Here is a 26,243-nt window from a genome sequence, read left to right on the forward strand (position 1 = left end):
AGCATTAAATGCGCCGGCGCCGCCGTCGGAAAGTTGCCTTGCCGAGCAGTCGGCAAACAGCCGGTAATTAGCATTAAATGCGCCGGCGCCGCCGTCGAGAAGTTGACTTGCCGAGCAGTCGGCAAACAGCCGGAAATGAGCATTAAATGCGCCGGCGCCGCCGTCGGAAAGTTGCCTTGCCGAGCAGTCGGCAAACAGCCGTAAAGGTGCAGTAAATGCGCCGGCGCCGCCGTCGAAAAGAGGCCGGCATAAGGAGTCGGCAGAGGGTCGGAAAGAGGTCTTTCCGACTGTTTTGCCGACTCTGGCGGTCGGCAAAGGGCATTATTTTTTACGATTTTCGACCGCTTGCCGCCTCGGCAAAAGGTCGGCAATTTTGAACAAGTAGATCGTCGTGCCGCCGCGGACGGGTGCCGGCTGCCTACCGGCGGCCTGCCACCGTCGACGGCGGCAATCCCTCTTGCCGACCGCGGCATCCTGATGGGGAAAACTGTTCTCAAAAATCCTAACCCTCCTTAACACAATTCTTACTTGAAATAATTTACAGTAGAGAGTGGGACAGATTAACAATGCTAATTATACATTACTATATAATTAGTTTCACTGACATAGGTGACCAGAACAAATGTCTAAACCAGCGTTTCCCAACCTTTTTCAACTTGCGGCACACTACGAGTGTAACTTCAATTCTCGCGGCACACTCATATATTATTATTATTATTATTATTATTATTATTATTATTATTATTATTATTATTATTATTATTATTTGCATAGATAAAATACCGTTTTTTTTTGTGATTACTGATCTCCTCATAGAGCTGAAAGCTCGATCACTAGTTTCCCCTATGCTAATTCATTATGTTTATTTTTTATTCTAATTTTAAAATAGAAAACAATTGCAATGAAATATAGGACTCAAATTTTTAAAAATATGCATTATTTTTCGAAAACTGTATCCAACCTTTCAATAAGAACGAAGATCACTAAATAACGAATGAACTAACAAATGTCTTGTATTTTTAACTTTGCTGTTTTAACCAAAACCGGTGCATATTATTGCAATCACACAGCTTGCGATGCGTCGAAGTCAAAACACACCTGTTGAACAAAGTGTTGTTCTGTCATTCAGATGCGAATGAGTGTTCTACGAACGTTCACTTGACGCGTACCATACAAGTGCTTCCATTTCTCGGTGTTAGTATGACTCTCAATTGAAGCGTAACAAAGGAGCTAACCGTGGAAATGTGTACGAGCCGAAATACTGTCTGCTACACTGTAATGTAGATGTAGAATAATACATTACAATTACAGTAATTTTTTCCATGGTAGAAATTCATAGTAATGTGAAGTACAAAAATATACATTTTTTTCCTATGTCTTGCAATTTGGTTGCTATAGAATTAATAATTTTGTCTCGATTTCCTCGCGGCACACCAGCGGTCCATTCGCGGCACACCAGTGTGCCGCGGCACATAGGTTAGGAAACGCTGGTCTAAACCTTTAATGCATCTATTTCATAATGGATAGATATAAATAATTTTAAAAAATCTCTATGGTATTGCACTCCTTTAGGCCTGTTACACACGATCATACTTTTCCATCGTATGTTGTACTAATTTGTATTGTATGGGAGTTTGAAGTAACAAGTTGGATGAAATATCTATAAATTATCTATATAGGACGAAATACTAAGAAATATTTTTTTAACTAACTTCGCAATATTTCTTCATTCAATTGTTTAAATTGGATTAAACTAGCGATTATTATTACATAGATAATTTGAAGTAATTTATATGCAAATGACTGGGAGTATAAAATGAGGCCCAGCAGGACAGAGATGTCTGAAGGCAGGGACGTACGCAGGGGGTGGGTCCTTGGGGTCTGAACCCCTCCGAAATTTTGACTTTTGTATAATATTAGCCTAATTTTAGGGGCAATACCCTCATATTGAGTTTGGACCCCCTTCGAAATAAACTCCTGCGTACGCTACTGTCTGAACGTGCAGTAATTCATAATGAGACAATGATCCTCATCCTCCACACAACTATTACGATTACTAACTAAACTAAATTAACCATATATTCCCTGAGATACCCTACAGAACCTTTCCAAATGTTGTTAAAGTACAGGATTGGGGAAACGGAAGAACTCGAGAAAACTCATGCACACAGCATTTGTTCACCATAAAATCCGCTTATCAATATGAAAGAATGTAATGATAGTGGATACTTCAATTCAAAAGCGGTATAACTTGACATTCAAATATCCAGCCATCTATAATATGCCTCGTTCAGATTTTCAGTATGGATTACGGAGCGCATTTTCAGGGTTTACCGCGTTGTGCGCGTTTCTCTGTTGATGGTGCTGTAGCCGAGAATCAGTTGCTGGGCCTTGCTTGCATCTGCTAAAAGGAATTTCTTCTCATATAATTTATTTGATGAATTTTCTACCTTTAAGGGACTGTACAGGAGTCCTGTTAAATATATACACAACATATATAACCATTTAAAAATCAGAAACTCTTCTATTCCGAAAGTTGCCGCATTTTTGAATGCCAATTTTTACTGAAGATATTAAAAGTACTAACGCATAGTACTTTTGTTTTCTATAAAGCATATTGGAAGGAAGGAAGAATGTTGGAAGGAATTACAACATTGATTCGTTGATATGTGGTGGTTTAATAGGGTTGCCAGCAAAAAATAAAATATTGTATCAACTGCATGCAAACGCAAAAATGCACACAACTCAGAATCTTACACGTTCAATTTTTTGGTTTGATAGAATAGTGTATTCCATCGTAAAGCTTATCAAAGATTCTAACATAATAGTCTAAAAGATTTGTTTCACTGTATACATATCAATGAAGATTAAAATTAGCTTCAAAACCAGCTGTTATCCAACATCATGACGGGAAACATGATCCTGTCAAGCCTTAAAGATTTGTTTAATTGTATATACATAGATACAGATTAGAACTGCAATTCAAAAACAACTGGTACCCAACATAAATGTGCACACGTATCAGGAACTACACATAATTATCAACATTTTTCTTTACGGAAGAAAATATTTTTGGCTTATCACTGCCGACAATGCCGTACACAACCACAGTTGTGCACACAATACTTAAAATATGCTCTGAGAACAAAAAGAGAACCTGCGTGAAAGAAAACCTGCAAACCCATCTGTTGAGGAAATGATAAACACTAAACAAACATATGAACACTGAAGCGAAACATATGTGTGTAATCATATACATTATTAAAATTTGAAATGAAAAACACTAACAGATATAAAACTGCGCGGATGATTTTCCTGAAAAAAAAAAAATGCACACTAAAACATCCCTAAGCCACAAAAATATGACAACCGGTAGGTATTCTCTGTTCAGCAATCAACCATAAAACCTGACAGCTACTCAGATTCAATTGAGATTTATCAATACACAGCTTAACATTATGTTCCTGTCTCAATATTTTTTCTTAAGACGTTGTCTACCGGATACGTATGAATGAACAATTCAACAGGCCGTTTTTCTTCTTCTTTTTAACTAGATCTAAATGTATTATTTTCTCCCCTACTATTCCTAATACTTTTTCATTAGGTTGTCGTTGGACTCACTTAATTGTATCGATTCTTCTCCAATCCACATTTCGGAAGCCTCCAGTCTTTTCTAATCGTTTTTGCGCAATGTTCATCTTTTTGCTTCATAAGATACTAGCAGAATGCCTGTTTTTCGCACGGGGAAAATACGTTTCATTTTGGACATAAAGGGCATCAAATCTTGCACCAATCAACTTAGGAACCCCAAACACTATTAACTCGACACTAATATCGGTCATTTTCAATTACTTTTACATGTCACCATCCCCCTTAAGAGTACTAATGGCGGTTGAATTTGGATTTAAACAGCATCGGAAATGTCACTATTCGTCTCAGCAATTTCGAAAACTATGGATTCTACACTAATATCGGTCATTTTCTATCATTTTTATATATATTTCCACCTTTCCCCTCCCCTAAGTTGCACCGCGAAAGTCAGGGGTAAAAGTGAATCTGGAAAGGTAGGGGGACGCATGACGTGACGCCGTCCCCCGTGCCTATCTTTGCCCATTGTAATTTTATTTAAAAGGTGGGAGAACGCTACAGATATTTTCTGGAAGTGGGAGGACAGTGAGGCGTTCCCCCCGCGTTCCCCTGCACTTTTACCCCTGGTTAAAGTGAAATTATTAAAAAAATCCAGGCCCGAACTTCATCTATGTTGAAAATTCCATGGAGATAGGTCGGGTGGTTCAAGAGTTATTACGTCACAGACATAGTTACTTTCATTTTTATATATATAGACCTACAAGATACATAATACTCCACACGAAACATTTTACGAGCTATTTTTTATCTCTATTAAACAAGGACTTACAAAATAGATTTTTCTTCTTCCTCTATTATCCTTTCTTTTGTTTCACACTCGCACTTCATGTCCTCACCTATAACGTACTACCTAAGTACTGATCTGTTCTACTTTCTGTTCTACTTTTATATTTGATACTGACCGTTTCGTTCAAATCACTGCTTTTATGTTTCTACCATATATTATATATAATATTTTTCACGTTTCCCCAAGTGTTCTAACCATAGTGTTCATACGACCTCACTCACCCTCGCTCTGGCAGTGACAGTTGGCCCTCGCCGTCGTTCACCCTCACCCTCGCAAAGGAAGTTGTTTTTCGCCCTCGTGTTGGAAATTTGTCCACGCCCTCGTGCTGGAAACTAGGGATGGCCATTTCCGGAAAAAGTGTTTTCCGGTTTCCGGAAATCACATTTTCCGTTTTTCCGGAAAATTTTCCGTCTTTCTTTTTCAATTTTCCGGTTTCCGGAAAATGTGGCCATCCCTACTGGAAACTTGTTCTCGACCTCGCAGTGGCAGTTGGATCTCGCCCTCGTGTTGTGAATTTGTCCTTGCCCTCATGTCATTGTGGGCGAGGAAATTTGAGGGTAAGGATACCCTCGAGATGGCCAACCACCATACGATGATGAAGACCTCCGGTTCTAACATCTTACTAATTTTATTTTCTGATTCTGTAACAAGGCCCATATGATCTGCAAGCCGTATATACATAAATCATTCTTCCTCATACTGAAGTACTGTCTTCAATATGCAGGCCCCTCCCTCATTATCTTTTTTTAGATAGGTATTAAATAACGGCAAGAGGCAACAAGGACCCAGGGACGCGATAAAAATATGGTGTAAGAATCTACCCAACATGCGACAGCCTACGCCTACTCATATACTCTTGTAACCGAGTCAAAAAAAAAAAAAACTAACAATGTCAAAGTTCAATTCTCCATTTACTTTTTAAATACGTTATAATAACGTAAAGCTTAACTTAAAAAAGAAAATCTTGTCATCTTAAACTACGAATTAGTGTAATATAATGATTGATGGTGTGTACTGCGAAAGGTCACTAGACAACTGGCCACTTAACAAGGGTCTCACATTTTTCTTTCAAGTATCATTGTTGAAATAACTGACAGTGACTTCTTCACTCCACACGATCTATAAAATGTTAACAGAAACAATCAGAATTAATTTACAGGGTCATTGTAACGCCATTAGGGGTTGTGTGGTTCTCACGATGAAAAACATCTATTATACAGGGATTCATTCATCTACGTGATTTCACGTCTCTCATTGTATAGGGTGTGTGCAGTCACTATGTGAAGAAGGGATTATTACGTATTATTATTGGCTGATAATGTACTCGACATTGTACAGGTAAAATCTAAGAAATTGTAGTTGTTTTTCACACCAATTCATATACGCTATTTTGGGCATACAAATTTTACTTTCGCTTCCCTTAGCAGACGAATTTCAATCAAAGTTACATTAAAAAAAAAAAAAAATTCGATGTGGGTCCATGATCAAAAATTCATTTCAAACGTATAGGTCTTTTTTCCGCAGTGATGTAGCAGAATCCTCGTTCTTCGCACGGAAAGAATACGATTTATGGAAAATGTTAGAACTCCCTTTCTTCCTCTATAATGTATTGTGCAGTGGCGTAACTAAAGGCTTGGAGGCCCTCCCGCAATGCGGGGCCTACGGGGCCCTTATTTACGCCCCTGCTATTATGATTATTACTCATATCCCAAGTCTGTAAAATTCAATTGAGCGAGTTTGCTCTGGGCGTTGTTTGAAACTGACGAAAAATTTTCTAAGGATCGCTTACAAGGGCAGCAGGTGAGTTCGCCACGTGCATTCGATAGAACTCAACGAGCTATATAAACACAGTACAAAGGAAACGTTCTCAATCTCTTCCCGCAACTGTAACAGGACACATGGCTATATTCCGTTCGAATCACATCTTTGGATTTAAGGTTAGCTATGAAAACTGCATTAACCCCAATGAACCTTACCTTTCTGACCGAAAGTTGTAATTTAAACACATCATTCTGTAGAACTAGTCTTTAATATACCACATACCAAAAATCTCAGAAAAATATTTCTTTCTTTACGGAGATAGAAAAAAAAAAAAAAAAGCTGCTTACGTTACGGTAACAGAAACAGGCGTTTCGGCGTGACTTCATAATTCGGTATCCCTCTCCGACCCATATTGAAAGTTTCAGGGAATCTTTTTATATTGCAGTTTCTTACTGAAAACCAAATAAATTTAGTGGAATAGTGAAAGGAAAAGTGACAAAATAAATGATACACTTACTGTATATAAACGTATTAATAAGACCTTTCTCCGAGTTTAAAATACATTACGTAAAAGTCATTTGTAATGTTCTATCATTACAAATATTTTAGACAAAGGTATATTTAAGCAGGATTACATTATTTTTGTGTTACACTAAAAACATTACGGGCCTTATGGACAGTCGTTTTGACGTGTGATTAGTGTCATACTAAAGAGTTCGACTAACATGTTTCCTGCAGTAGTCAGGCCTTTAGTATGACGCTAACAGTATGTCAAAACGACTTTGTAAGGCTCTAGCAGTCGAAATACTAGGATCATCAAATTAAGTCACGCGCAGACTGAGAAGCCACCATACTATAGTTTTCTTTATTTTGAAGATTTGTTGTGAATCTCCATGCTATTATAATACGGCTACAAATAAGCGCTTTCTGCACCAAAAAGCACGTAATACTTTTTTTTTTTTTTTTTAAATCCTTATCCTACTACATCCTTACATTGTTTCTACTATTTACTGTACATATTAGCAATTAATCACCCCACACCATTGCTACAATTGTTCTTATTTTAAAGAATCGTATTATATAGCGCTTTACTTTCTTATTATATTTCTACAAGAGAAATGCTTTTGTGGCCAATGCGGTGATTTGGAGCTGAAGGAAGCTGTAGTGAATAGAGGCAGAGAGATGGTTAGGTTGCCGAAAGAGCATCATAAACAAAATAAATGCTCGAAAATTTTTTCTTGTGACCTAGGCGCCGGTTCTCAAACCTAGGCACCATAATAATACAATTTCATCCATGGGCCTACATAATTTTATTTTGGATTTAAATTATTTAGACGCCAGACTCGTATTTCCAATCGCCTTGATTATCTGGCGCCCGGGATTTTTCGAGCCTAAACAAGAGGAATATTAACAGAAATTCATTATGTATTTTATGTGTTGTTACTTTGAAACTAACTTTTTTCTTCAATAACCTCATACGAAATAATGCTCTAAGCATAAGAACATAAATTTATTTAATATTCTTTTTCTCGTCAGCTCTGAGGTGATTAATGTTTAGTATCCGGTGGTACATTTGCAAAAGGTTATCGTGAAAGTATTGCGTTTTGTGTTTTCGAGGTCCACAAAGCGGGGAAAAAATCATAAGCAAACGTTTGAAGAGTTCAGCCTTTTGCTAGGTTTCGTCTATTATTACTTCACTCACTGGAACAGAATATTATGTTTATTACTCGTCATGACATATCAGAAACAATCATTATCAGAGGACACAGTGGATCAATAGTAGAGCACTCACCTATAATGTGAGGGGTTCCTGATTCGAACCTTGGCCATATGAGTTTGTGATGGAAATATTTAAGTTTTAGGTCGCACATTTATGCAGGCTAGGTTAAAGGAGACGGTGATGATGAGAAATTAATGAAATTGTGAAATGAAGAAGTGGGAGAAAACGGGAGAACCCCGAGCAAACCCATACACACAGTGTTTGTCCACCGAATTTGTGGACATCATCGTGTTTGTGGGTTTTCTCGTGATTCTGACGTTTCCTCTCACACGATCATTCCACAGATTCTTTTATAATAATTCACTCTCATTAATTATCCATCTATCTTTGCCTACATGGCATATTCGTGAAACATAAAAGTATAAATTTCATTTTATTTTATTTTGTAAGCCAATTGTAACTAGTTTGATATTATTGTGTTACCACATCTGTTTTTTTTTTTTTTTTTTTTATTTGTTGGTTTAAATGTTAACTCGTGTGTTCAAAAAAATTCAGTTGATCTGTAAATGAGCTCCTTTGTGGCTAAGCGGTTAGAGCACGCGCCTTTGGTGTGGAAGACCCGGATTCGACGCCCGGTGGGAGCTCATGTGGTTAGATTTCACGTTAATCAGTAGGTTCTGTCTCATATAGCCTCGCTGCTGAAAGGAACGTTAAACTCAAGTCAATTGAATTGATCTGTAAATGTTCACATGGACTAATTAATATAAAAAATATGTTCCATGGGCTAAAGAAAACGACAGTAAGCACTAAGATATTACGATGAAATAATATTGTCAATGTATAAAGTAGTTCGATAATAGCACTGGTAAATTTTCATAAAGATCATGGACATCATTATCAAAGTTTGTGTGTCCTTATATTGAATTCAGTAAAGAATTTTGGTTATTTTCACTTGGGACTTTTTTTTTCATGCCTTAATTTTCTCGGGCTTCCTCCTGAACGCATAACTATTGAATCCATGACGAACAGCGTAGCAAGTGGTAACGACACGTCGCTTTTCTATGAACAGAACGATTGTTTCCAATGTAAGTAGATCATCTTTACGTAACTCTTGCGGCGTGCGATTTCTAGAATACTGTAACACCTGCAAATCTGCAGCAGCAACAAACCTAAAAGGAACAATGAACTCTCATTGAGTTTGAAAACGCTGCAACTTGTGTTGCGCAATACAAAGGCAAAAGCTGCAAGACAAAAAGGCTCTAATTGTGAATTTAAGCAGCGCTGTTAAATATTTTAATATGCTTTTGTGACCAAAAACCCGGTTATTCAAATGTGTCTCACGCCCATTCAAATCTGCCCCGTAGGAAGGGCAGATATGAACTACTCGCACTTTTTTTTTTTGAGGGGGGGGGGGGTCCAGACTACTGATAATATTTTTGACAAGAAATTTTCTTCTGTTGCAAGAAATCAGTTTTTTTTCCTGCTATAAACCTATATGAAAGTAGTGATCAAACAGCAATAAAAAATATCATTAACAGAAAGTATTGAAGTAAGCTCCTCTCCCTTCCCCAATGAGCTCGCGCTCGCTATCCTCAATAAGCCTCGCATTCGCTCGAACTCGGGCTCTACCTCACGCTCGATTGAAAATGAAAGGAAATTAAATCTTTCAGTTTTACGTCCCACGTTTATGCCTGATAGGCTGCACTTTTTTCCACGCTCGACCTAGCCAAAGGAAGTAAATACACATTTGTGATTGGTTGCAGTTTGCGATTGTCCAGACTTTCCGGTGCATCTGTTGTGTGTTATAGTAATAGAAGAAACTTGTCACTTTGTGTGTTGATATAAATAAAAACATAATCATATTTGGGTTATATTTTGTAAGAACATGAGGCATATATTTTTTTCACGCGCTACCCTAAAAAAATATGCACTTTGGCCACAAGGAAGCGGGTGAGGTTCCAAGTTAGACCACCCGAGTGTGAAGTAATGTCACGTAGTTTGTTATCGGGGTCAAGGTGCAACAAAACTAGCCCTGCGGGTCTTCTAACCTCCTTCGCTCGCTGACGCTTGCTCAGCTGTTTCGTACGTAAGTAAATCAATTTTTATACATTATATATTACGTACAAGGGCAAATCAGTATTATATCTTATTATCTTATCATTACTTTTATCTTATTTATCTTAAGATAAAAGTATTATGAAAATTTAAAAAAAAATTAAAAATAAATAAACTTTCCGTAGGCGGGGTTTGAACCCTCGCCAAAAGCGATTTTCATTACAAGCCCGTTTGCTAGCACGCTCGGCTACGACAACCGAGAGCAGCAGGCGTTTGATTTGTGCTATATGTATGCTACGTGGCGAGAAACGGATAACTTTAACCAATCAGAACCGTGTACTTAGCTCCTATGGCTAGGGTCGAGCGTTATTAAAATATATGCGGCTAGGCTAAAGGTGACGATGATGATAAGAAATGGATCAGAACCGTGTATTTAGCTCCTATGGCTAGGGTCGAGCGTTATTAAAATATATGCGGCTAGGCTAAAGGTGACGATGATGATAAGAAATGGATCAGAACCGTGTATTTAGCTCCTATGGCTAGGGTCGAGCGTGATTAAAATATATGCGGCTAGGCTAAAGGTGACGATGATGATAAGAAATGGATCAGAACCGTGTACTTAGCTCCTATGGCTAGGGTCGAGCGTTATTAAAATATATGCGGCTAGGCTAAAGGTGACGATGATGATAAGAAATGGATCAGAACCGTGTATTTAGCTCCTATGGCTAGGGTCGAGCGTGATTAAAATATATGCGGCTAGGCTAAAGGTGACGATGATGATAAGAAATGGATCAGAACCGTGTACTTAGCTCCTATGGCTAGGGTCGAGCGTTATTAAAATATATGCGGCTAGGCTAAAGGTGACGATGATGATAAGAAATGGATCAGAACCGTGTATTTAGCTCCTATGGCTAGGGTCGAGCGTTATTAAAATATATGCGGCTAGGCTAAAGGTGACAATGATGATAAGAAATGGATCAGAACCGTGTATTTAGCTCCTATGGCTAGGGTCAAGCGTTATTAAAATATATGCGGCTAGGCTAAAGGTGACGATGATAATAAGAAATGGATCAGAACCGTGTACTTAGCTCCTATGGCTAGGGTCGAGCGTTATTAAAATATATGCGGCTAGGCTAAAGGTGACGATGATGATGATGATAAGAAATGAATGAAATGATGGAATGAATAAAGTGGAAGGAAACGGAAGAACGCACTCACACGATGTTTGCCCACCACAGAATTCACTTTCACGCTCGATAGAGCTTGACGTTGATTGAGTACTAGAACCAGGCTCGATAGTTTGGATGTTGAGAACAGCTCAGACTTCGTTCCATGTCATGTTTGCAAAACCTTCCGCTTCAGGAAATCCCATAAGCATAACTGTATAAGTATCAAATTCTAGGATAGGGCCGACAAAGAAGTGTCAGCGTAACAGAAAATAACTTTCTGAGTAAAGATCTGTCGTAAGAAATCCATACCTGTTTTAATATTATATTATATTATATATATATATATATATATATATATATATATATATATATATATATATATATATATATATATATATATATATATATATATATGCCAGTTGTATCAAGCACAATATTTCCTTCACACTTTTTCCCATCATCATCGTAATTTGAAAATTAAAACATACTATGAACGTTGCCGCACCCTGTATTTACTGCAAGAACAAATACGTTCCACATCGACACGATTATGCAGCCCCATCTATCGAAGTTTATTTCCAATGGCCGATCTTCGTTAAACGATAAACTAATAATTATAGCACTTAACTTGTGAACCATGAACGGAAGATGGTTCAAAAAAGTAGTGATAACAAAAGAAGCGAGTACCACAAACAGAAATCAAGTTGACAAACACATTTTTTTTTCTTCATACATTCAGCATACATACAATTGTAACACTGGTAGTTTACCTGAATCCTGCATGTCCTACCTACAGTGTTCGGCCACTGTTTAACATTAACTACGTTGATACACACTGAATTAAGATAGCACTGTTCAACATTAACTACGTTGATACACACTATTCCCCGTAGATCACTAATCTGCCATTATCTTATCAAACGTTAGCTTTAATTTTTCCTCACATCACTGAATTCCTCCTCGTCTCATTAAAAGTCAATAAGTTATAAGTGATAACACTTAACTAGGACAATGATTTTTTAAAAAATACTATCTTTTTTCTTTAAAAAAATACTATCTCCCACATACTGTAAATTAATCGCTAGGCAAACTGTGAAGCTATGGCATTAAAATTAAACTTCCTTAAGGGCTTAACTCAGTAATTTCTAATTCGGTGCTATGTAACGTTACAGTTTTTTTTTTTCATTCTCACTGGCTCAGATTTCAAACTAGTCACTTCCAACGATACTCTGTGACTCATATTTTTCTTCCCCCATTTTCAGTGGCTCAGGTTTCAAACCGGTCATTTCCAAAGATACTCTGTAACACATAGCTTCCTTCTCACAATTTCATTGGCTGTTCTCAAACCAGTCATTTCCAGTTTGATGTTATGTGACGTCATTCATTATCCCATTATTATTGCTGCAGATATTAAACAAATTATTTCCAACTCTATGCTCTCTGACGTTATACTTTACTTCTGCTCTGTAGTAAAATATTTGTGTCTAATCTGTTTCATTTATTATTATTATTATTATTATTATTATTATTATTATTATTAGTAGTAGTAGTAGTAGTAGTAGTAGTAGTAGTAGTAGTAGTAGTAGTAGTAGTAGTAGTAGTAGTAGAAGTAGAAGAAGAAGAAGAACATTGGGGTACCCTCTTGAAACAATCACCTTTCGCCACTGCCTTATTCGTTTGATCTTTTACTATGAATTTCATAAATATATGTAATTAATTAATAAAAGAAATAAGACTTTTGGTTCTATCGTTTGTTAACTAATTTTTATAAATTAGTCTATCAAAGATGAATACAGCAACTTTGATGTACACAAATGGACAAATTTACAGTTTTCCAACTTCAATTTGGCATTATTCTTATATCCCAAAAACTATGCACAGCGACGTAACTCATTCAAAAAAAACTTTGTTTTGCAAAGTGACGTATCTCAAATAACACTTTTTATGACTTAATATTACAATATTATATAATTTGAACATGAGGTATTAATGTACTGAATGTACTTTGGCTAGATTGTGTCAAAAATTGGTAAATATTTGTTGGTAAACATGAGCGTAACAGGACAGTGAAATAGGTGCAAAATTTCAAATCGCTCTCCTGAAAAATGAGAAAAATGAGACACTTTACAAAGGAACGATACGAATGAATGGACAATAATGAATGAAGTTGTAATATTGAAAGGACAGCCGAATAAAGGAAGTTATACTGAAATGCATGAAGAACGGCTTTCATATTCGTAGATGGTGGTAAAAACTGTTATGCAAAGTGAAGTTATGCGCGGAATACATGATACAGTGTTAATTCTAAATCTTGGTAAGGTACTAATTCTAACGTATGCTTCGTCCGAAAAGACTAAGTTTCCAGAACGAGTTAATTTTTCAAACGAAACTTTATCTGAATGTAGAGTGAAAATATTGTAAATTATAATATAGTCCGGTGTCGTATGTTGGTTCGACGGTGATCTTGATAATTCATTATTATAGTAGTAATAGGGTAACAATAATAATTCAGATAATATGCATAACAATGAAGAAATAATAATTGGAAGTGTTTTTCTTGAATGTTAATTTTTAGATCAGTATTTTTAAGGCGAAGGGTCATAAAGGTAAAATGACGAAACAGAAGAAACTGGAGAACCATGAGAAAGCTTAAGCATACGGTATTTGTCCACCACAAAGCTCACTTGGGGGCAATTGGGATCGGCTTAGGACCCGACGAGTCTTGTGAGCGTTCCACCATTAAAATCACTGCGGCCCGGCACAGACAATTAATGTTTATTCCGTAACCGAAACGCTATTGTACTTCTGTGCAGTTAACTTTGTTATGACGTTAACAATAAAATATTCTTCTTTACCGACATGACTTCCCTCGAGAGCCGCCTCTCTTGCTGACGTTGTATCATGCAATATTTTCTCCGTGCTGAAACAAATCAACGTGTTTTCGTTCATCCATTTGCAATATTGACAAAAATATTTTCTGATTATGGGTCCCATTCCTTAGTGGTTTGCTTCAACAAAACTAAAAATTTGCGTTCTGCTTTGCGGTAGCTAATAGATATCACATACTGATTTTGCGATATGGCGTCAGCAGGGGCGTCATTTGAAGAGGGAAGGGGCAACTGTCCCCCTGAGTTTCAATGTTCACATTTTTTAATCAATTGTATACTAATATAGTAAGAAAAACCTTGAATTTCTTATGTTAGGCGAGTATCTTCACCCTGCGACCGAATCTGAAGGTTTATTTAGTATCTGAGGCAATAAGAATACACAAGAAGAAAAATTCACATAAATTTAACGTACTTGTAGTCTACCGACAGCACTTATTCGATCCGGATCTCAATTTTCATAATGAAATTCACGTATGTGACTCATAGCTGATCTTAATTCGCCGTAAAGCAGTTTAATTGTTTTAATTGGGCGTGATCGGGTGGGGAAAATTTATTATCACATTATCTGCGCTTTACAAGAAACATATGCCGCCTTATGCGCAGTCGTTTTAACATATGATTAGCGTCATACTAAAAGCCTGACTACTCAAGGAAACATGTTAGTCGAACTCTTTAGTATGGCACTAATCACACGTCAGAACGACTCTGCATAAGGCCCATGTTGTTTAGTCTACTTGTACTGAAACAAAGTCTGCTTGTAAAATTTCATCTTTAATTAAATTGTTCAAAACACATGACAAGCATTCAATCAACTCATTTTGTATCACTTAATTCCCCCTTAAAAATAGAATGAGACAAATATTTTTTCATATCGTGCTCTTTGTGTGTCAATAACTCCAAAATATTTTTTGTACCAATGCATGCACAATGAAAAAAATGTAGGTGGCGTACTTAAAAAGATAGGTTACATGCGTAATTCCTGTAGTTTTTGGACTTAATGTACAGCAGACATATAACTGAAAACGCATGTTTTATAATACTTTCTGTATAAGTGTTCCATCTGTACGTACTTTCCGTATGAAACAATATAGGCGGTCAGGATCTCACATACAAATGGACGTATATCACATACAGCTGAGGAATGTAATATGAGTATATGCATGTGATATACGGAAAACTGTTAGATGTCAAACATCCTGCAACGGCATGATGTAACATCCAAGGGCAGTGCCTATGTAGCATACAGATAACGTATGCTCCGTACTGATTTCTATAGTAAGCAAGAGGATGCCGTATATTTGTACAATATACCCCTGTCCGGAGAATGGATTTTTCTCTGTGCAGAACTCTCTTGTCCTCTACTTGTTCTATTTCCAACACAGGCGTTGGTTGGTTTTCGTTCCTTAATAACACATCCTTAATTTTCAAAAGACCACTGACATAGAGGTTTCTTTAATAGGAATTATATTATGTTCATATTTTCCACGTACTGACATTTTCTCTCATTCTCTTTTGCAAATGTAAGGAAAAAATGTCACTCACAATATCTAAAAAAAAAAAAAAAAAAAAAAAAAAATCACACACACACACTTTCTAATGAACTTAACGAGTCTGATTTCGTACAGGTTTGCGCCAACGTAACGGAATAGTGATAATAAACGTAGAACCTTTAGAATTACTTGTTCCAGCTTTTGCGTTGCGTTAGAGTCCGCAAAATTAAGCAAAGTTGGAACGGAATGGAGCCCACGTTCTCTTGCTCTTTATTTGTTTGATATATCGAATCGAACGCGAGAGAATAGCTTTATGTAGAAACGAAAGTCGATAAGCGCTGAGGCCGGTCTCTTTCGCAGGTTATCATCAACACGTTCTCTCGCGGGATTTTCTGAGTAGCTTGGCGGTAGTCCTACTGCCGCCTGAGACACTGCTCGGTGAGCCTCCCAGCAGTGGTGCTAACCACGATTTCTTTATCGAACATTTTTTTTTCAACTTAGAAAATATCATACATTCTGTACAAGGAAAATTAATTAATTATAAATTATAATTTCTGAAGGTAAATAGGTAGGCCGGGCCTCACGGCCTCTTACGACCCTTCGCCACTGCGTATTTGTCTTGGGCGACTTTCAGTTTTCCGACCTTAAAAACTTCTACGTTCTTCTTGAGACGCTTAAGTTGGAGTTCCTTGTGGTCTAATTGTAGGTAGCTGATTTTGTAGAAAATAACAAAAGGGGGGGTGCAAATGGGGCTTGTGCCACGGACACTGGATTGGGCGGGCGCAAAACTGGGTAAATATTTATTTTCACTATAAGGCAAGGGAAGGAATTTTAGCAAACAAACTTCACAGGACAGCAAGGACTCACCAACCTTTGGATCATATCCATAGAGCGTAAGTTAGCTTCAAAGCTATATTTTGAGGACATTATAAAAAATTTTGCAGCCAAAAGAGCCCGCGAAGTTAAATTTTAGTTCCAAGTTTCTGTGTTTACATTTGACTTACATCAATTTAAGAGATTTGCAAGATGTCCGAGTATAATACTTCAGACAACAGCTTGACTGATAATTAAATATTCTATTCTAAAGCAACAGACTATTGATTCATTCTATACATATGCACATCCCGATATAATTCCAAAAACATTGTGGATTGCAGTTATTACGATAAGACTATAAGAATAAGTCAAGCATGCTACTCTCGGATTATTCGGCAATCAAATACTAATTAGTTTGGTGTTTTATCTTGTACTAAAAATTAAATTATGTAGGCCTACTGCAATTTTGAAATCAAGCTTTGCCACTTCAAGAAAAAATGGAATAGGAGAATTACTTTATGATGCCAATATCAGGTGTAGTTGAGGAGAGTTTTAGTTTGGTTGGCCAGGGGAGGCTCTAAGGCGAGTTCTAATGCCGGGAGATAACTAGCCTAGTTGCGTCGCTGGTTGTCAGTGACCTCTTGACTGTGTTGCCACACTTGGTACAATTGTACCAAATTCAGCCCTTTCTGTCATTCATCGGCCCGTTGGTACCACGTTGGCATTTTCAGCCCCTTTAGTGAAAAAGTTGGTACAATTCTACCCAATTCAGCACCATTTAACAAATATTGTCACATTTTCAAAAGTTCACACGTTACTCATACTGTGTTGGACTCTTAAGAAATGCTGGTGATCATTCATTCTGTAACGTTGCACCGCATAACGCTACAAACTTCATGCGGAAAATTCGTAATTCGAACTATACCGGGAAACAAATGACGCTAGATGGGCGCATCCGCGCCGCGCAGGAAGGAGACGAGAAAGAAGCAGTGTGGTGGAAATTTTAGCTTGAAATCTTTTTTAAGTACACACACGTTAAATCAAGTGTTGCATATTCTGAAGAAGACAAGCGGGTGCTGAAGTAAGTCTATAATTTATGTGTCGTTAAAAAGATTATGAATTAAGCAACATCAAAACAATAATAGCAACAGTGCCGTACCGTGGAAAATTAGCGCCTGGGCGAGAATATACGACGGCGTCCCCGTACATATGACTGAGGTCGATAGACCAGCCGCAAAGCGCCACTATGGTTGGCGCGAAGCATAATAAATTTTTTAAAAGTAAACCCTGGTTTTCATTGATTTTGAGGACTTTTTCTTATTTTTCCTCCAATTATATATAGTTACTTTTTTCCTTCCGAGTTTTGCGCAACCTTACTTCGGCGCCCGGGACTCCCCCCCCCCCAAGGGCATGGTATAGCACAAAAAATACATTGACGTAGTTGCCGGCTTACCGGGCTAAGTTGTTTACTAGTGACGCCATATTGACGAATATAAAAATACCCGAATCTTTCTGCGTTTTAGAGATCTATATTGACGCTTTGTAACAAACTTTATGTATAGGCCTAAAGTTAGATCAGGGAAATCATACGTGGGCAAAAATATTTCACTTTTTGACAAAAAAAAATTAATTCAGCCCTTTTTGTTTAAATTTGGTACTATTTTTCAGCCCACTCCAGAGCTAGGACTGTGGCAACACTGTTGATTTCCATCATGATCTTCCAGTTTTCGTCTTTTGCATTGCTTCCATCTGATTCTCGAATTTGTAGAATTCTAAGTTGTTTGGAGAGCTGCTTGAAGTTGAGGAAGTCACTTTGCTGTAGTTCCACTACCTCAAAAGGCTGCTTTCTACGAACCAGCTTAATCACAGGGACCAGTTGTGATGGTACATAAATATTTCCTGCCTGCTTAAACAACATATTAACAAATTACGCATTAAGATGAAAACACACACACATACAAACGCAAGTCGTTTGAGATATGACTTTGTGTGGAAAATATAAACTTACCTTAATTTCTCTTGCAAACTGTCGTATCTTGAGTTACGGTAGTTCGAAAGAAATTTAATTCTCTAGAATTGAGATACGACGAACATCAAACTGCTTATTCCACAGTTATATTTAGGAATTTAGATATGGCTATTAAAAAGAATTATAGAACTCCTAAAGATGAATTCGGGGCTGGTCTTAGCTCAAAAATCGATTTTTTTGAGATACGAAACTTTGAAGAAAGAAAAAAAAAGGGCGATATATTACGTTACACTTCTAATAAAGTGAAAATACCTTATTACTTTGAAATGTTTTGATGTATTCTGCTTATTATTTTATGCAGTATGCAGGGGTGTAGCCAAGGGGGGACCATCGGGGTCAGGCCCCGCCCAAATGGTTTCCTGGCCCCCCCAAACGACCAGTTTTTAAAACATCATAGTAAACTTATCTCGCTTCATTCATTTAAAAGTAACAAAATTTGAGTTGAGTTGATTTTGAGTTTATCGTCCCGTTCAGCAGCGAGGCTATATAAGACGTGGACCTACTGATTAACGTGAAATCCGAACCACATGAGCTCCCGCCGGGAATCGAACCCGGGTCTCCCGCGCCAAAGGCCCGTACGCTAACCGCTTAGCCACGGAGGAGCTCAAGTAACAAAGTTTATTGACAATTAATAATTTACGATAAAATAGTATGGAGAAATATTGTTTTTCCATACCGATCGAAAAATAGTATAGTATCTCTTCCTTATACCGATCGAAAAATAGGATATTTTTGTATGACAGCAGATTACACAATTTACTGCGTTTTATTCAGTGGCGTCATTTAGGGGCGGGCAGGGAGGGGAATTGCCGCCCCTGAATTTGAGATTTATACAGACTTTATCAAAAGAATAATGGTAAATGAGTAAAAAACGAGAAATTTCACTTAAATCAAGAGGTCTGTTCCCCCCCCCCCCAAAGCAAAATCTGAAATAACGTTCCTGGTTTTATATTTGACAGTTTGAAGACAAACGTCTTAACAAGGTACTACAAATACAGCCATAAAACAAAGGTACTAAACTGATTTGTAAGTACAGTATATTTTTATATGCTTTAACAAGTGTTTTAAAAGACATAGAGGATGGAAAATTTGGTAAGAAACAATGTTTTTATTCAATTAGGATTTCATTCGCTCTCTCTTTTATTTCTACTCAGTGTAATAAAATAATTGTTTTTTTAGTCACGAATAATAAATAAATATTTTTGACAGGAAACCGTAAAGAAATTAAGTTAAATTTCAAAGAAAATCAATCTTGTGTAGATAGGTTCTGTATACAAGGTCTTAAATTTAAATATAAAGGTAACCAAGAAAAGTTTTGTTGCTTTTTCACCCACCACCTTCGAACATCGATATCACCTAACCTGGAAGATCAAAAATAGTCCCCATCAGCATCGACGACCTTCTGAAAACGTTCTGGAAGGCCATGGAATCCATTGCGGTAGAACTTGGTGGGCCGTGAAACGAAGAAGATATCAGGTGCATTTTGGACTTTTACTAGGGATTTGAACTGGCGTCCTCTAAGGTGATTCTCCAAAAAATGGAACAGGTGATAATCGGACGGTGCAATACCCGGGAAACATAGTGGTTGCCATTGGCGTATTTAGGGGGGTGGCTTCCGGGCTTAAGCCCTCCCGAAATCTATCTTAGTATAGTAAAGTAGACGACATATCTTGCAGAATTTTCACATTTTCAGCAAGCCCCCCCGAAAGTTAGCAAAGCCCCTCCCAAAACAAAATCGTAAATACGCCACTGGTGGTTGCAATATTGTTTCCCATCCAAGGCGGAAAATGGTATCCTGAGTCATCCTAGCCACGTGGGACTTAGCGTTGTCCCGTAAACGAGGACCCATTTGCAATTCAGAAGTGATGGCTCCAGAGTTCTGAGTTTTTGTTGAGCCCAGCTCAACTGCTGACACTACACAGTTGCATTGATACTCTGACCAGCTGGTAGCAGTTCCCGATGCACCAAACACACAGAAGGACCTTCTTCTTGTACAGTGCTGGTTTCGGCTGTTTTGAAATCGGTTCATGGAATGCTAACCAATGATGACGGCGCCGTGGAGCTTCGTATAGGACCCACTTTTTATCACATGTCAACGTCCTGTCCAGAAATGGCTCCGAAACAGTAAATAAACACAGGCGACTGCCGCGTTGCCTGCTGGCCCGGAGTCAAAACATGTGAGACCCATCGACCCAACTTGTAGTGCTTCCCAAGTTGATGGATGTGCTGCCGAATGGCTTCTCCACACACTGAATTGTAGTCCCAGTTCCTCTTTGTATATGTGTTGGTCTTCTGGCACGTGGTGTTTTCGGGTGTTTCGTCATCGTCCTTAAACTTGTTAAACCATCGCTGCACTATCCGCGTCGTCACGACATCCTCATCAAATGCCTGGCATATCTTCTGTCCCGCTACAGCGGCGTTTGACCTCCATTTGAACTCGTTCAGCATACATACTCTTATGACGCTCTGTGGATGTCCCATGTTCCCTCTGTCTTTATGTAAGTTCACTGTTTATCTGAATTGCCACAACCAGGTAGTATGTCGGATATACCCACACCAACAACTGACGTTCGCCGTATCTCCACTCGCATTCAACTCACGGTGTAAGATCCAATTGAACACAGACCTTCACGAAAAGGGACAGAACTTTCTTGGTTACCTTTATAGTTATGCACAAAAGTATAGCGTTTGGTCCCGGGCAGTAGTTCTTGATTAAGCATAATAAAAACTATCTTGAATATAATTTATGAATAATAATAATAATAATAATAATAATAATAATAATAATAATAATAATAATAATAATAATCATCATCATCATCATCAGCTAAAATAGTGTTTTTATTTTTCCAGAAGGAAACCATCCTTTCTTTCAGGTCTCAAAAACACTAGCAGCAACATTTTTTTTTGGGGGGGGGGCTTTGTACATTGTAGCTGTCCCCCCCTCAAAAACGACGGGCCCCTCCTACACAAACCTGCTGGCTACACCCCTGGCAGTATGATTCTTGTGCCTTTTATGATTGAGTAGAAATAAACGAAGTCATTAATTATGGGAAAACAATAACTAGCTGAGTTATATTTATTATTACTATTATTATATTCAGAAATCCATTTCATATTTATTGTTTTTACGTAACTTAATTCAATTACATCATTTACTTCAATGTGTACGAAGCAGTGGCGTATTTAGGAGGGGGGCTTCCGGGCTTAAGCCCCCACCCCCCGAAATCTAACTTACTACAGTAAAGTATATGAAATATCTTGCAGAATTTTAACATTTTCAGGCAAAGTCCCCCCCCCCCCGAAAGTTAGCAAAGCCCTCCCCGAAACAAAATCCTAAATACGCCACTGGTCGAAGTTATGCCTTTTAGGCTAAAGGAGATGGATGATTAACCCTATAACGACGGACGGGTCCGTTGGACGCGAGTACGATTTTTTAAAAAATATTTTATATTTTAACACCACAAGCTAGCGACCTCAGCTCCCGCGACTTTTCATAATTTTTTTTAAGACAACCAAGATGTTTTCAATTTCAATTATATCAATTTCGTCACAACTATGGATGACTCCCTTTACGGACGGACGGGTCTATTGGGCCCAGCCATATTGAGAACATACATATCTCCAAGAAGAATTGCAATAAGAGATGACACATTTGTCCATCGAAACTCGATAGGAAAAGCAAAATAGTGTGCTTCAAATGTAAGAAAAATGTGTGTAACGAACATTCAAAGGTTGAGTTGAGTTGATTTTAGTTTAGCGTCCTTTTCAGCAGCGAGGCTATATGAGACGTGGACCTACTGATTAACGTGGAATCCGAACCACATGAGCTCCCGCCGGGAATCGAACCCGGGTCTCCCACGCCAAAGGCGCGTACGCTAACCGCTTAGCCACGGAGGAGCTCCATTCAAAGGTTGTGTGTAACAAATGTTAGTGGATGGTTAGTTGTAACCAAGGCTAAGAAGCATATTGAATGTTTGTAAATACTAGGTATAACCAAGAAAATGTAGAATTCATCAATAAACATATTAAAATTGTTGAAAACAATGATTTTAGAAGAAACGCCCCAAGCCAAAACGGGTCTAATGGACCTGATCCGTCAGTAACGGGCAATGAATGCAACAATCGTTACAGTGTTAATCAAAACGAATAATCGCTGTAATGAGAATCAGAGATGGCGTGGGTCAATGGAAACATGACCCATGACCTACTTCCCACCGTGACCCACGACCCACTGTGACTCACTCTGACCCATGATTCACGTCCTCCTCTCCACTGACTAAAGAGTTTACCCTTGTAATAAAACAAGACTGTGAAATTATCACTAACCGGAGTTTGAATTTCTATGGTCAATTGCTCAAGCACCGCTCCCTTACAATATCTATGACTCTATCCTAAAATGCTAAAGTGTTTGTCATGGGCCATATTGCTAGTGTTGCCACGAGACGAGACTTCAGGCTGTCTCGTCTCGTGCAAAGCATGTCTCGTCTCGAAAAAATGTGCTCGTCCCGTCTCGTGTCTCGTCTCGAGAGGTTCTGTCCCGTCTCGTCTCGTAAAAATATAGCAGCATACCATGGGAACGAAAGTAAAATGTAGCAGGCTGCACCATGCTAATCAAGATACAACTAAGTTACAAGTATTACCCAGACCACACAAGACAAGAAATGTCACGGTAGCTACACCGTGAAGCCTTCACCTCTGGTGTATGTGGTAGTCTGTTGGATCTCGGTTAGTGCCATGTGAGCTTTGTGGTGGACAAACATCGAATGTGTGTGGGAACCGCGGTGGCTCAGTGGTAGAGCGTAACTGGCAAACTCATTGGCTAAACAGGCAAACTGGCCAACTCATTTGGCTGAACACCCACTGGTGGACCAATTTTTTCCTGGGGGCACAAGCGCATGGGTCCTCTTGAAGGTGAACTTTGTGCCTCCTTTACGGGTCTTTGGGGGCTTTCGGATCCAGGTCTGGAACCAGGTTTTCAGATCCAGATCCGGAACCGGTTCCTAAGATCCTGTTCTGGAACCGGGTTTTCAGATCCAGATCTGGAACCGGTTCTGAAAACCGGATCTCCGAGAACCGGTTCCTCGCGGAACCGGAACTTTGTTTCCACTGCTAATGAATCCACGCCTTGTGGTACTTGCACCACTGGATACGCCTCTTTGCATTTACTGTTTTGACCAGGGGTTTGGCGATAGCGCCCCTGCCTGCATTTTCATTTTATGAAGTTCCCGTTGCACTGTTGTCGATGAAACCGGGTTCTGTAGGTCGGAATTGAGTTTAGACGTAATTTTCATTGCAGTGGTATTCTTTTTAGCTGCTACAATCCGTTTTAATGCCCTCCGGTCCCTATCTGACATTTTTGTCTTTCGACCACTGTTGTGCTTTGCAGACGTCGTTTGCCCATGAATTGTGTATGCCCTTGTGACATTGGACACAGTCACGACCTTCGAAATAAAGATGGCGGCTATGACAAATCATCTAATCGACAAATTGTTTTAATTCTGAGAAGCATATACAACATATCTGAGAACTGTTTCATAAATAATAAGTAGTGTGACTATCATATTGTATGCAATTTGTCAAAATAAAATACTCTTGAGTAACAAGATTGAAAGTTGTATGTGAATTTTCATACTATTCTGTTATTACATTTCAAATTTTACGGAAAACTATTCACCATACGGTACGTAATAAAAATACTCCGAAATAAAAAAAAAAAAGTTTTCTCGTGTTTTTAACTAAGCAAATGCAGTAAGTCTCATGCCTCTATCTGGCACCGCTCACACTAGGGTAACATATGGCGCGACTTGATACCGGAAATTAAAAACTTTCTATTCATAAATACACGAAAAGTGGAAATATAAACTTCAATTCTCAGAATCGTGTGCAAAATCATTGGCTATTGTTTCTGTACTGGATCATCGCAGTCTGCCTATTGTGTTGCATAAATGTCTATTATCACAACGTTGTTCTTCTGAGCGATTTACTTCAGCGGTGAGGATGAAAGGTTCTCGTACATCCTATATACTCTGCAGATATGAGGGCATGTTAATTTTCTCTCTTCCAACAACTGAGGAAACCATTTAGAAGACAGTGGAGTACCTTTGTGGCTAAGCGGTTGACCCGAGTTCAAGTCCCGGAGGGGGGTCATGTGGTTCATATCTCACATAAAGCTGTACGTCTAGGTCTTAATAAGCTAAAGAAGTTCCTCACAATCTAGTTCGAATTGGGATACGCTGATTCTTAGAAGTGAAGTAAATGCTTATCAGTAAGTCTAATAGAACTCTTTCGAAGTAACTGTATTCCTTTTTTCATAGAACATTTCAGAAGGCCGCATATAGCCTGCATCCGTAGTTTGCCCAACACTGCTCTTACATAAGGCTAAGTTTAAATTCTTTTCATTGTTGCGCTTTGGTAAATTACGTAGTGAGTTATTTGAGAAAGCAGATACTAAACCAGTTCACAATAATGCAGTATATTTATCTATGCCTGGTAATGAACTATGTTGAACGAGTGTTTGGTATAATGAAAGCCTTATACACATGTAGTCAGATGATAGAAACAACTTGTCAACGGAACTTAAAATGCTTAAAATTCCGTTCAGATAAACTTAGAAACGACCTGTCAAGATTTCCGCAAAGCCGTTCTGGAAAACATGGTTCTTCTAGTTGCTCTAGAAATTAGGCTCTATAATTATTATTAATGCTCTGTGTTATTTTTATTTACTTCGATAAAGTATGAATTTGGTTAGTAGTATTTGTACTACAAGTAGTCAGTAATAAGAGTTATAACAGGATTTTCATTCGTCCCAGAAAATTCGGAACCGTCGCGGAATCGAGATTTGCATTCCGAAAATATATCTCAGGACGCTTAAATGTCCCAGATTTCGGCGAAGAAGAAAGGAATGGAATATTATAGTTTGCTTTTTTGACAGGATTAGGTACACTCATGTCCAAAATGATTGTCGCATATCTAGAACTGTCTTCTTGTAATGAATGAATGAATGAATGAATGGGGATTGATGGGGACGTCAGCAACGAGGCTATATGTCCCCGTCACGAAACTGTCTTCTTGTAAGAATATAATTTGATAATGATTTTGCAGAGTATTTTTAGTACTGATACTGTATGTATAATGGGGAAATGTATATCTGTGGTAAATTTCATAGGAAAAGAATTATAAATACGAAAATTAGAATGAGTAAAACAAAATATTGCTAAATAGACAAAGTTTTATTTTCGTTTTATTGTTCTTATTTACTGGTCTTTTTACATGAAATTTGCCACATACATGTCTTTGTCGATTATACACATACTAACATTGTAAGAAATACCGGGTGAATTCGTTATCAAATTATATTCCTACAACAACATGTTTATAGACATGCGACAATAATTTTGGACATGAGTGTACATAATTATTCTCTTCAACTTGGATTTAATTAATTCCACGATTTAACTACTTTGACATTGAACAAACGAAACGTAACAGATCCTGAGAAATTAAAATGAAATAGATTATCAGGGTGAGGGGTAAATCATCTACTAACATGGCTAAAAATGTGATTGCGTAACACTTGAACAACTCTATCTAATGGGAGAAAGTAAATTAGCATATAACACTTCTTTTCATTATAAGCATTCTAAAGATTCTCGTAATTAAGTAGCGTCCGGGATTTTAATTTTTGAAATATGGCAATCCTAGGTTATAAGTGTTAGCAACACCGATGGTAATAACATGCAAAAATTTTCAGTTTCGTAGTTGCATCCTACTCCGAACTGCAACGTCGTTGATCTTCGGACTTGCCTTCAATTCAACTTTGGCAACTCTACTTACATGTTAAATAATAATAATAATAATAATAATAATAATAATAATAA

At 37.9% G+C, this 26,243-nt stretch overlaps 1 protein-coding gene across 3 annotated transcripts in view; it reads right to left on the reverse strand.

Annotated features, from left to right (window-relative positions):
- Positions 1 to 26,243, reverse strand: part of LOC145671329 (glycoprotein-N-acetylgalactosamine 3-beta-galactosyltransferase 1-like) — a 301,114-nt gene that overhangs the window by 74,455 nt on the left and 200,416 nt on the right. Inside the window, exon 1 of one of the 3 annotated variants that reach the window (XM_081740336.1) lies at positions 11,911 to 12,005. The exons of the other annotated variants lie outside the window; for them this stretch is intronic. Coding sequence (XP_081596462.1) covers positions 11,911 to 11,923 — 13 coding nt within the window. The 5' untranslated portion in view covers positions 11,924 to 12,005. Of the gene's footprint in view, positions 1 to 11,910; positions 12,006 to 26,243 lie in introns of those variants that run through there. 3 annotated transcript variants of the gene reach the window in all.

This window comes from Thermobia domestica, chromosome 15 (assembly GCF_964235325.1).
Source record: "Thermobia domestica chromosome 15, izTheDome1.hap1.1, whole genome shotgun sequence".
NCBI lineage: Eukaryota > Metazoa > Arthropoda > Insecta > Zygentoma > Lepismatidae > Thermobia > Thermobia domestica.